This window comes from Ylistrum balloti, unplaced genomic scaffold (assembly GCF_031769215.1).
Source record: "Ylistrum balloti isolate Yb309-2 unplaced genomic scaffold, AGI_CSIRO_Ybal_v1 Utg369794, whole genome shotgun sequence".
In the NCBI taxonomy this organism is placed as follows: domain Eukaryota; kingdom Metazoa; phylum Mollusca; class Bivalvia; order Pectinida; family Pectinidae; genus Ylistrum; species Ylistrum balloti.
In genome coordinates, this window is record NW_026781975.1 from 600,237 (window position 1) to 615,030 (window position 14,794).

The following is a 14,794-nucleotide window of genomic DNA, read 5'->3' on the forward strand; positions in this document are numbered from 1 at the left end:
TCTACAGGACACATGTACATATACTGAACATAGACAACTGTTCACATGTCAACAACCATCCCTCTACAGGACACATGTACATATACTGAACATAGACAACTGTTCACATGTCAACAACCATCCCTCTACAGGACACATGTGTTCACATGTCAACAACCATCCCTCTACAGGACACATGTACATATACTGAACATAGACAACTGTTCACATGTCAACAACCATCCCTCTACAGGACACATGTACTGAACATAGACAACTGTTCACATGTCAACAACCATCCTTCTACAGGACAAATGTACATATACTGAACATAGACAACTGTTCACATGTCAACAACCATCCCTCTACAGGACACATGAACTGAACATAGACAACTGTTCACATGTCAACAACCATCCCTCTACAGGACACATGTACTGAACATAGACAACTGTTCACATGTCAACAACCATCCCTCTACAGGACACATGTACTGAACATAGACAACTGTTCACATGTCAACAACCATCCCTCTACAGGACACATGTACTGAACATAGACAACTGTTCACATGTCAACAACCATCCCTCTACAGGACACATGTACTGAACATAGACAACTGTTCACATGTCAACAACCATCCCTCTACAGGACACATGTACATATACTGAACATAGACAACTGTTCACATGTCAACAACCATCCCTCTACAGGACACATGTACTGAACATAGACAACTGTTCACATGTCAACAACCATCCCTCTACAGGACACATGTACATGAACATAGACAACTGTTCACATGTCAACAACCATCCCTACTACAGGACACATGTACTGAACATAGACAACTGTTCACATGTCAACAACCATCCCTCTACAGGACACATGTAATGAAAAAAGAAAACTGATCAAATGACAACAAACATACGACTACAGGACACATGTACTAAACATGACAACTGTTCACATGTCAACAACCATCCCTCTACAGGACACATGTACATATACTGAACATAGACAACTGTTCATATGTCAACAACCATCCCTCTACAGGACACATGTACATATACTGAACATAGACAACTGTTCACATGTCAACAACCATCCCTCTACAGGACACATGTACTGAACATAGACAACTGTTCACATGTCAACAACCATCCCTCTACAGGACACATGTACATATACTGAACATAGACAACTGTTCACATGTCAATATCCATCCCTCTACAGGACACATGTACTGAACAAAGACAACTGTTCACATGTAGGACACATGTACCACTATTCACATGTCAACAACCATCCCTCTACAGGACACATGTACATATACTGAACATAGACAACTGTTCACATGTCAATATCCATCCCTCTACAGGACACATGTACTGAACAAAGACAACTGTTCACATGTCAACAACCATCCCTCTACAGGACACATGTACTGAACACAGACAACTGTTCACATGTCAACAACCATCCCTCTACAGGACACATGTACTGAACACAGACAACTGTTCACATGTCAACAACCATCCCTCTACAGGACACATGTACTGAACATAGACAACTGTTCACATGTCAACAACCATCCCTCTACAGGACACATGTACTGAACAAAGACAACTGTTCACATGTCAACAACCATCCCTCTACAGGACACATGTACTGAACACAGACAACTGTTCACATGTCAACAACCATCCCTCTACAGGACACATGTACTGAACACAGACAACTGTTCACATGTCAACAACCATCCCTCTACTACAGGACACATGTACTGAACATTGACAACTATTCACATGTCAACATCCATCCCTCTACAGGACACATGTACTGAACATAGACAACTGTTCACATGTCAACAACCATCCCTCTACAGGACACATGTACTGAACATAGACAACTGTTCACATGTCAACAACCATCCCTTTTAAGGATACATGTACTGAACATTGACAACTGTTCACATGTCAACAACCATCCCTCTACAGGACACATGTACTGAACATAGACAACTGTTCACATGTCAACAACCATCCCTCTACAGGACACATGTACTGAACATTGACAACTATTCACATGTCAACATCCATCCCTCTACAGGACACATGTACTGAACATTGACAACTATTCACATGTCAACATCCATCCCTCTACAGGACACATGTACTGAACATTGACAAATGTTCACATGTCAATATCCATCCCTCTACAGGACACATGTATCATTGACAAATGTTCACATGTCAATATCCATCCCTCTACAGGACACAACTGAACTGACAACTATTCACATGTCAACATCCATCCCTCTACAGGACACATGTACTGAACATTGACAAATGTTCACAAGTCAACATCCATCCCTCTACAGGACACATGTACTGAACATTGACAACTATTCACATGTCAATATCCATCCCTCTACAGGACACATGTACTGATCATTGAGAAATGTTCACATGTCAACAACCATCCCTCTACAGGATACATGTACTGAACATGACAACTATTCACATGTCAATATCCATCCCTCTACAGGACACATGTACCAAACATGGACAACTATTCACATGTCAACATCCATCCCTCTACAGGACACATGTGAACATTGACAACATTCACATGTCAATATCCACAGGACACATGTCAAACATGACAACTATTCACATGTCAACATCCATCCCTCTACAGGACACATGTACTGAACATTGACAACTATTCACATGTCAATATCCATCCCTCTACAGGACACATGTACTGAACATTGACAAATGTTCACAAGTCAACATCCATCCCTCTACAGGGTACATGTACTGATCATTGACAAATGTTCACATGTCAACATCCATCCCTCTACATGACACATGTACTGAACATTGACAACTATTCACATGTCAATATCCATCCCTCTACAGGACACATGTACTGAACATTGACAAATGTTCACATGTCAATATCCATCCCTCTACAGGACACATGTACTGAACATTGACAACTATTCACATGTCAATATCCATCCCTCTACAGGACACATGTACTGATCATTGACAAATGTTCACATGTCAACATCCATCCCTCTACATGACACATGTACTGAACATTGACAACTATTCACATGTCAATATCCATCCCTCTACAGGATACATGTACTGATCATTGACAACTATTCACATGTCAACAACCATCCCTCTACAGGATACATGTACTGAACATTGACAACTGTTAAGTCAACATCCATCCCTCTACAGGACACATGTACTGATCATTGACAAATGTTCACAAGTCAACATCCATCCCTCTACAGGACACATGTACTGAACATTGACAACTATTCACATGTCAATATCCATCCCTCTACAGGACACATGTACTGATCATTGATAAATGTTCACATGTCAATATCCATTCCTCTACAGGACACATGTACCAAACATGGACAACTATTCACATCTCAACATCCATCCCTCTACAGGATACATGTACTGATCATTGACAACTATTCACATGTCAACAACCATCCCTCTACAGGATACATGTACTGAACATTGAAAACTGTTAAGTCAACATCCATCCCTCTACAGGACACATGTACTGATCATTGACAAATGTTCACAAGTCAACATCCATCCCTCTACATGACACATGTACTGATCATTGACAAATGTTCACATGTCAATATCCATCCCTCTACAGGACACATGTACAGATCATTGACAACTATTCACATGTCAATATCCATCCCTCTACAGGACACATGTACTGATCATTGATAAATGTTCACATGTCAACATCCATCCCTCTACAGGACACATGTACCAAACATGGACAACTATTCACATGTCAACATCCATCCCTCTACAGGACACATGTACTGAACATTGACAACTATTCACATGTCAATATCCATCCCTCTACAGGACACATGTACTGAACATTGACAACTATTCACATGTCAATATCCATCCCTCTACAGGACACATGTACTGAACATTGACAAATGTTCACAAGTCAATATCCATCCCTCTACAGGATACATGTACTGATCATTGACAAATGTTCACATGTCAACATCCATCCCTCTACACGACACATGTACTGAACATTGACAACTATTCACATGTCAATATCCATCCCTCTACAGGACACATGTACTGAACATTGACAAATGTTCACATGTCAACATCCATCCCTCTTTAGGACACATGTACTGAACATTGACAACTATTCACATGTCAATATCCATCCCTCTACAGGACACATGTACTGAACATTGACAACTATTCACATGTCAATATCCATCCCTCTACAGGATACATGTACTGATCATTGACAACTATTCACATGTCAACAACCATCCCTCTACAGGATACATGTACTGAACATTGACAACTGTTAAGTCAACATCCATCCCTCTACAGGACACATGTACTGACCATTGACAAATGTTCACAAGTCAACATCCATCCCTCTACAGGACACATGTACTGAACATTGACAACTATTCACATGTCAATATCCATCCCTCTACAGGACACATGTACACATGTACTGAACATTGACACATGTACTGAACATTGACAACTATTCACATGTCAATATCCATCCCTCTACAGGACACATGTACTGAACATTGACAAATGTTCACAAGTCAACATCCATCCCTCTACAGGATACATGTACTGATCATTGACAAATGTTCACATGTCAATATCCATCCCTCTACAGGACACATGTACTGATCATTGACAACTATTCACATGTCAATATCCATCCCTCTACAGGACACATGTACTGATAATTGATAAATGTTCACATGTCAACATCCATCCCTCTACAGGACACATGTACCAAACATGGACAACTATTCACATGTCAACATCCATCCCTCTACAGGACACATGTACTGAACATTGACAACTATTCACATGTCAATATCCATCCCTCTACAGGACACATGTACTGAACATTGACAAATGTTCACAAGTCAACATCCATCCCTCTACAGGATACATGTACTGATCATTGACAAATGTTCACATGTCAACATCCATCCCTCTACATGACACATGTACTGAACATTGACAACTATTCACATGTCAATATCCATCCCTCTACAGGACACATGTACTGAACATTGACAAATGTTCACATGTCAACATCCATCCCTCTTTAGGACACATGTACTGAACATTGACAACTATTCACATGTCAATATCCATCCCTCTACAGGACACATGTACTGAACATTGACAACTATTCACATGTCAATATCCATCCCTCTACAGGATACATGTACTGATCATTGACAACTATTCACATGTCAACAACCATCCCTCTACAGGATACATGTACTGAACATTGACAACTGTTAAGTCAACATCCATCCCTCTACAGGACACATGTACTGATCATTGACAAATGTTCACATGTCAATATCCATCCCTCTACAGGACACATGTACAGATCATTGACAACTATTCACATGTCAATATCCATCCCTCTACAGGACACATGTACTGATCATTGATAAATGTTCACATGTCAACATCCATCCCTCTACAGGACACATGTACCAAACATGGACAACTATTCACATGTCAACATCCATCCCTCTACAGGACACATGTACTGAACATTGACAACTATTCACATGTCAATATCCATCCCTCTACAGGATACATGTACTGAACATTGACAAATGTTCACAAGTCAACATCCATCCCTCTACAGGATACATGTACTGATCATTGACAAATGTTCACATGTCAATATCCATCCCTCTACAGGACACATGTACTGAACATTGACAACTATTCACATGTCAACATCCATCCCTCTTTAGGACACATGTACTGAACATTGACAACTATTCACATGTCAATATCCATCCCTCTACAGGACACATGTACTGAACATTGACAACTATTCACATGTCAATATCCATCCCTCTACAGGATACATGTACTGATCATTGACAACTATTCACATGTCAACAACCATCCCTCTACAGGATACATGTACTGAACATTGACAACTATTCACATGTCAATATCCATCCCTCTACAGGACACATGTACCAAACATGGACAACTATTCACATGTCAACATCCATCCCTCTACAGGACACATGTACTGAACATTGACAACTATTCACATGTCAATATCCATCCCTCTACAGGACACATGTACCAAACATGGACAACTATTCACATGTCAACATCCATCCCTCTACAGGACACATGTACTGAACATTGACAACTATTCACATGTCAATATCCATCCCTCTACAGGACACATGTACTGAACATTGACAAATGTTCACAAGTCAACATCCATCCCTCTACAGGATACATGTACTGATCATTGACAAATGTTCACATGTCAACATCCATCCCTCTACATGACACATGTACTGAACATTGACAACTATTCACATGTCAATATCCATCCCTCTACAGGACACATGTACTGAACATTGACAACTATTCACATGTCAATATCCATCCCTCTACAGGACACATGTACTGAACATTGACAAATGTTCACAAGTCAACATCCATCCCTCTACAGGATACATGTACTGATCATTGACAAATGTTCACATGTCAACATCCATCCCTCTACATGACACATGTACTGAACATTGACAACTATTCACATGTCAATATCCATCCCTCTACAGGACACATGTACTGAACATTGACAAATGTTCACATGTCAACATCCATCCCTCTTTAGGACACATGTACTGAACATTGACAACTATTCACATGTCAATATCCATCCCTCTACAGGACACATGTACTGAACATTGATAACTATTCACATGTCAATATCCATCCCTCTACAGGACACATGTACTGAACATTGACAAATGTCCACAAGTCAACATCCATCTCTCTACAGGATACATGTACTGAACATGGACAACTATTCACATGTCAATATCCATCCCTCTACAGGACACATGTACTGAACATTGACAAATGTTCACAAGTCAACATCCATCCCTCTACAGGATACATGTACTGATCATTGACAAATGTTCACATGTCAACATCCATCCCTCTACATGACACATGTACTGAACATTGACAACTATTCACATGTCAATATCCATCCCTCTACAGGACACATGTACTGAACTTTGACAAATGTTCACATGTCAACATCCATCCCTCTTTAGGACACATGTACTGAATATTGACAACTATTCACATGTCAATATCCATCCCTCTACAGGACACATGTACTGAACATTGACAACTATTCACATGTCAATATCCATCCCTCTACAGGACACATGTACTGAACATTGACAAATGTCCACAAGTCAACATCCATCTCTCTACAGGATACATGTACTGAACATGGACAACTATTCACATGTCAACATCCATCCCTCTACAGGACACATGTACCAAACATGGACAACTGTTCAATATCCATCCCTTTACAGATCAGTTTACGGATCATAGAAATTCAACATCCATCCTCTAAGGTTGCGTAGGAAAGATAAAATTGCTATTGTTTTTATGTCATCTCTTATTCAAACTTTGCAAAATGACCTGAATAATTATCCAGTAACACCTGGTCAATCAACCAAATCAATAGATCTATAAGTATTTATAGATCCCAGGTTCATTAAGTCATTCATCAGTGGTGAGGTGGTGCAGTAGTATTGCAGCCACCTTTCACCTAGCCATCCAGGGTTTGATTCCCATGGACTGACAAGACAAGGAAGTGGTCACCTGTCCAACAACATGGGTTTTCCCTGTGTACTCCAGTTTCCTACCATAGTGAGACCCCCAACATGCTTACATCTGGGCCAACAAGAGAGATTAGAGCTAGATGCAATAACTTGTTGTGCAAATGTTTTAAAATAAAGTTTATATTCAAAAGGCATTAATGCAGGATAAAATTTCAATCTATTTACGTTGTCCATCATCATGCACAAAGATCTTTTGAATTGTACATTTGCCTAATTGTTAAGAACAGAATATTTGCGTGTACATTTACATCAGATAGTTAGATACATACAGAATGGTGTTTTCTTCATATCTGAATGACTCCAACTCTCAACACAAGCCTAGAGACTCTCTGTCTACACACTGATGAAAATGTGTTATAAGTAAGATGTATGTGAATGAAGAATATTGTGTCTATTGGGGCATATAATCCATTTTTCAGTTAGAAAATCAATGATATACCTCTTAAGCAGCGTAGGTATAAACTTACATTTAGGTCTGAGCATGTCACTGCTGCACGTATAAATATTTTATAACAAAGCATTCAGGAAACAACAGCTATCTGAGTAACTGTACATTGAATATGTTTGAAGAAAGAGATAGTAACAGACCAGAGATTGGTACCATTAATGCTCTTTAAGCACAGAGGCTAATTTCAGCTTCAACTTTCACCGGATTTCTTCCTATTGTACTATATAAAGTGATGCTACCAAATTGGTTAACAAGTAATGATAAAAAGTAAATTACCTTGACTTGGAAACCTGATATCTACACTAATCCAAAACAGAGTTTTCTGTGTTCATCTTTGAAATCTATACAATTTCATTAAAATCTCTTCAGAATTGAAGCTACTAAAGTGAAGAGGTTGATTTGAATTGAACAGGAGGCAATGGCACCTGCACTATAATCTTAACTAGAAACCAATGATGATGTTAACATTATCTCTCCCTCTCTTCGAGAGGCGAGGTCATGTGATGTTAAATATCATGATAACGAAAGTTGTCATACAAATGTGATTACACTACTAGACAGAATTGTCATGCGAGCACTATATGTTTAAGCTATATTTTTTCATAAAACTGTCCATCCTTTATACTCCTTAGATTAGGCTCACATTTTCGCTTTCTGCACTCCTGGAACATTTCCTGGCAAAATTGAAATACAAGTGAAGTAGTTTGATTGATGAAGGGCAGGTTTCAGGAAGAAATGAAAGTACTGAGAGGATAACATATTGCAAAATGTTCACAAATAACCGCTAAGCTATATTACTTTCCCCATACTCCTACACTTTGGAATGCAAAAATTACTAAAATAAGAGAACCAGAGGCTATTTTTCTTAATTTTAAGCGATTTTATATCTTCTTTAATTCCTATTTCAGATATGACGACAATAATGTGAATAAATCAAAATAGGTAAAAAAAAAAAAAAATAACAAAATACACACAACCATATATTTATCACCAACAAGCCAAATGATAAATAGCTCTATGATGAAGTTGACTAAATGAAACCTTTGAAATACCCAAGATGTTGCATTTACTATCCTATCGATATGAGATTTAGACATATCGAAAGGACTTTATACATACTTCTTTATTTTGAATGTATTGCAAAGTAATAGTCCTTACTTATTATAATTATATTTGTAGTTGAGGAAAGTAGACAAGGTATACACAGCATTTCAGATAGATAAAAGTGTAAGTAATTACATTAAATGTATTTACATGCCTATCTTCCTTGAAGTATCATGGTTAGACTTTTCTTCCAGTAATTATGTCTGTAAAGGCATAGTTCTATGAGATTAAACCAGACTTCCATATATATGCAAAATTTACGATATTTTCACTATAGCTACTACTATTTCTGATCTCCAATGCATTAGATAATGTCACCATGACACGCTAAATGAATAAATATGTTATGGAAATATTTCGTTTTAGTTAATTGACAATTATAAACATAAATATTTTGGTTTTTTTTTATATGCACTTTGTTTGAAGGAATATTTTCATTTCAAGGAACTTTGATACACATTAACAAACCTTGAGAAATCAGCACAATCAACCTTCATCAAATAAAACTAAAAGGCAAAAATATAAGTTATAACAAAGTCAACATCATGATCAGTACAGTATTAAAAATATATCATTCATAAATCATGAGCACCAAATGTACCTTGCCTACGAAGCGCAAACTTTTTATCTTCAAGAACATGAAAAAGTATCATGGCGGTGGGTGTGAAAATCCTGAAAAAGTGTCATATTGGCGGGTGTACGCGTAGGACCAACAATCCAATTTTGTGACATCTAATGAGGTAAAGTGATGTTATATATTAAGACGATCTTGCCACAACGACAAGGATTAAAGCAAAATTGATGTTCTGTTTGTAAGTTTTGTTTGTTTATAAGTGCTGTTAGTTGATAATTCAAACCAAGCCCCCAGACTAGCTTCTTATCATGGTGCCAACTCGCACGTACAGTGTTCTGTACGCTATGTCATGTCGAGAATCCCGTAAAATATATTGTTCAAAATTTATCATTAGTTCAACCACACTGTGCTTCTTTGTTGAAATATATAGTAATCGAATTGTTATTTAAAAAAATAAACTAATTTTGGATGCTTTTAAAATAGCGATTTGAAAAATCGCGCCATTATTTACGCAGAAAATTGCCGCTAGAGGGCTCTAACTCTTTTCGATATTTCAGCCAATGAGAAGGCCAGGATCCGTAAATTTTGTCTAAAAAGCCGTCACAATAGGCTATGCGTACTGAGTACATTTAGCCTAAAAACTGACCAATCTCAGACTGATATGCTCCTTTGCAAATTGATGTACATCTAAGGATCAAACTTGTCTTCTCATCTTGTCCAAAATGTGTTGTACATGGAACTTTCAATTTTGCCAGGAAAGGCTCCATGGGTACAGAGAGTGATAGTGAGCATAACCCCTTAAATACAAAATGTCATGTCAATGTTGAATTTTAAAATTATTTCACAGGACTTACTGACAATCCTTTGAACAAGTAGTTCTTCATCTAATGTTAAGGCTCCCTCACAGAAGGCGAAGCAGAGAGTAACCAATTCCTCCAATGAACACCGCATCAAGATGCCAAAAGGAGGCCCTGTCCTCCAGGCCAGAGCAGTACCATGACTCGCAACCTGTAAATAAAGATAAATCACATGTATCGGCTACAAAATCAAATCACAGTCAACATAACAAACACTAACCCTAGAATAACAAATATTTAGACATGTTTAAGTGCATCAAATTAAAGATGGTTTGCAGGATTTTGTTGTTTTCTGAATGAGCAGAATGCCATCTCTTTAAAAGCATTAAATTAACTATATATATATACATATGTCTTTTATTCTTATCATCATTTTTCTTCTCTCCTTTTTTTTTCGTGAAGCTCCCTCTTTCAAGAGGGAGACCTTAAGCTTTAACTGCTATCATTCTAATTATAGAGTTCCATATTTTTGTTATTCTAAAATAATCTGAATTAATTTGGCCAGAAACAATAACTTTTTAGGTATTGCGGACACGCTGTCTACAATTTTTATTATTTAAGACCCTATGCGGGCTATTTGCCTGCGCAAACTATTTGTTAACTTTTTAATATAACAGTGTTATAGTGTGTGATCTTTTATGTAACATCATGATGAAGCATAAATAAGAATCACATGATGTACAAAAATTCAACATCAGCAAAATTTTTATGTCAGTGCGTTCACGTATGCTGAAGATGAATCAGTCTCCTTCAATTCTTCATTTCTTCAATTCTTCAATTCTTCGAAGTCTGATCTCTCAAAATCACTGAGGAAAGTTGCATCGTCCTTGTATCAACATGATCAGCTTGCCTAACAGATTCACCTTGAAACATTACCAGCTTTGTCATTTTCTGGGTCAATTTGGTGAATAAGTGTACATTGTATTGTTCATGGGGCATCCATACACTATATACAAACATGGCCAATGTTTTGATTCATTAGTGTATTTTCTTTTACAGTATAAGGTATGTAATAACTAAGACAGGTCAGTAAGGGCTCCACTATGTGGTCTTAATAAATATATACCTTATCACAAATCTGAGTTACAATTTACCTGCTCAAGGTCACAGCTGACTACATCACTGACGATCAAATGATAGATAATGTAAATTAGTAACTATGTGTATTTATGTATTGTTTGATAGATTCATACAAGATTTTCATCATATAAGCAGCGGGTTATCTACCAGTGTGGGTCATCTGCCAATACTTTTTACATATATGTACAAAGAACATTTGACACTATGAGGTCTACACAATGTAGCAGTTAACATGCCAGAAATTATGTTAAACAGGTTAGCAATCAATGTTTTGTACTTTCAGCTCTTTGCCCTCTTCCATGGTAGTTCAATATATTTGCACGTTCGGTATGAAATATTGATCAATTTTACAAAATGTCATATCAAATGATGCGTACCATTGATCCACATTTCTTATACAGACATGGGCCTTAACAGTTATCTGACTATAATGACAGGTCTATATATATGAAAGGGGCAAAATAAGCCTAAAATCAATTGCTTAACTACTCTACAGCTTACATAGAAGACATTTTTGGTTCATTGAGACATTTTCTGTGAACTTGAAATCTTATTCTTTAAACATACACTATACAATTGCCATAACTCTGGACATATTGCTTGTTGAAAAAGCAATCTACAGGCTCAATATCAAGCCCCTTGGCCTTTCAGCTATTGAGAAGAAGTTGCTAAAGCATTTCAACACATTTCACCCTCTGACCTTGAAAGCTGGTCCAATATCAACACCGTGGTCCTTTCAGTTATTGAGAAGAAGTCATTTAGACATTTAACACAAATGATACCTGTGACTTTGAAAGCGAGCAAATGTCATTCATATTAACAAAGTTGGTAGCTCTTCATCTTATCATGCTACAGGTCTTATGTCATCATTCTTGGCCTTTGGGTTATTGAGAAGAGGTCATTAAGAAATGACTCCCCATCCTCAATGATGTTTCAGACCAAATTTGGTTGAAATCCATTCAAGCATTAACAAAGGGTAGCATTTTAAAGCAAAATATTGACAAACTAACTTGCCCATCCCGCCCGCCTACCTTTCCGATTTTAGAAAATAATTCTCTACTCTCAACGATGATTCAGACCAAATTTGGTTGAAATCCATTCAAGCATTAAAAAATAATAGCGTTTTGAGGCAAAATATTGTCTAATTTTCCCTTTTTTGGCCCTGCCCTTGGAGTCAAATCAACTTTCTGAATTTAATAAAATTATTGCCTACCCTAACTGATGAATCAGGCCAAAGATTGTTGAAATCTTGTTTTAAAGAAAAAGTTTACACACTATGCACAGCACACAACAACGGACAAAGCCTTCAAGTCAAATTGCCTAAAAATGTATCGTGAAAACTTACATGTATTTTCTGAGGTTCTGGAACAGAGAACTCCCGTTGGAGGAAGTTACTGCGATCTGTTGGCCTTACAGCCTCCAGTAAGACATTAATATTCTCTTCTCCACCCTCTGTATGGTAATGTTTCTGCATGGCATAGTATGATGTCCAGTCTGAAAGGTTCACTTCCACCTATAGATGACAATGGAAGGATTCCATTATTTACAGTAGGTTGTTGAGAATGAGGGTCATATTGATCATTGTGTAACAATAAACTTAAACTTTCTCATTCAAATTTTATCACTGGTGTTTTTTTCAAACTCATGATTCCCATTTAATTATATTGTAAATGTGCAATATTCTTTTGACAATACTAATCACAAAAACATTCACTTTCCAAACCATTAGTTGGATATTTCATGTTATTATGAAGAGTAAGGATTAGATATGTCCAATAAGGCATGATAGACAATGTATTAATTTACAATATTAATTATCACTGTGACACATCAAATGCTAACAATATTGATCTGTGTAAAAAAATGTCCTTTTGGTGATATTTATACACATTTCAAAGCATTATTTCATCAATTCCAATTATTACAATGTTACAAGCTCACATTGAAGAACAAATCACATTTGAAATTATTAATCACTAAACTTCAGAATAAACTAAACAATATATGTAAAAAGGCTTTATCATTTTTTCTATCATTATCAATATATAAACACTAATTAGATAAAGCTGAATTATATATCAATTTCAATTCAAATTTAAATGTCATGATAAATATTAAATTACTTTCAGAGAGACAGTATCTATAAATATAATTGATTTTCAAATTGATATTGTTATCTTAACTAGAAGAAAATTTTTAGTAAATTGATCCAGCTTTGCCTTGATCTTTATCAGACATGTATAAATTAGACAGCAAAAATGCTGGACTATATGACCACAGCTGAGAAAACTGTTATCTTGAACCTACCTGTGGCATTAAGGATGAAATGACAGCCTTCCTGTTAGGGTTCAGTAAGCATTGGGTTTCCAGTGTTGAAGTACATATGTTCAGTGATTTCAGCAGGTCTTCTAATCCTTGTGGTGACCTCTGAACCACGAGACTTAAACCTTGTGACCCTATCACCTTAGAAATGGCTCGTCTGAACATGTTTCTTCTCGTCCACTGTACCAGCCACTGCACTAGGTACAAACCCGCATATCCCAATGAAAGTATCATGATGTCCACTCAAAATATATCAGCTAGCTAATAAAAAGACAAGGTCAAGTTTAATGTCACTTTCACAGAAGAGACATTTTAACATTCTTGTAATATCAAATCCAGTCACCATTTCATCATGTCTCTTTACTGGTAGTTTGGTGTTAACTAGGTCGGATTATTGCCTTTAGCAATCAATGCCAGAAAAACTGACTGTTAAAAATACATCCAAGTTGGCATTGCAACAATATAATGTACACTGCAGTGTTCAACCAATCTTTGAGTAGAGTTGTCTTCAGTGGTCTTCGCAGTTACACTGCAATTAAAAACATAACATGCGATAATCCATAGAATCTTCTTTCATTTCAGTTTCATATACATTTGTTACAATAATAATCTACATGATATATGGGCCATCATATGTGTAATACATA

At 37.0% G+C, this 14,794-nt stretch overlaps 1 protein-coding gene across 2 annotated transcripts in view; it reads right to left on the reverse strand.

Annotated features, from left to right (window-relative positions):
* Positions 1-14,794, reverse strand: part of LOC132544353 (biotin--protein ligase-like) — a 35,026-nt gene that overhangs the window by 16,603 nt on the left and 3,629 nt on the right. For both annotated transcript variants that reach the window (XM_060207937.1, XM_060207936.1), the window contains exons 2-4: positions 14,133-14,676; positions 13,171-13,338; positions 10,743-10,896 (exon numbers count right to left, since the gene is read on the reverse strand). In XM_060207937.1, the coding sequence (XP_060063920.1) occupies positions 10,743-10,896; positions 13,171-13,338; positions 14,133-14,381 (571 nt within the window). In that variant the 5' untranslated portion in view covers positions 14,382-14,676. The remainder of the gene's footprint in view (positions 1-10,742; positions 10,897-13,170; positions 13,339-14,132; positions 14,677-14,794) is intronic.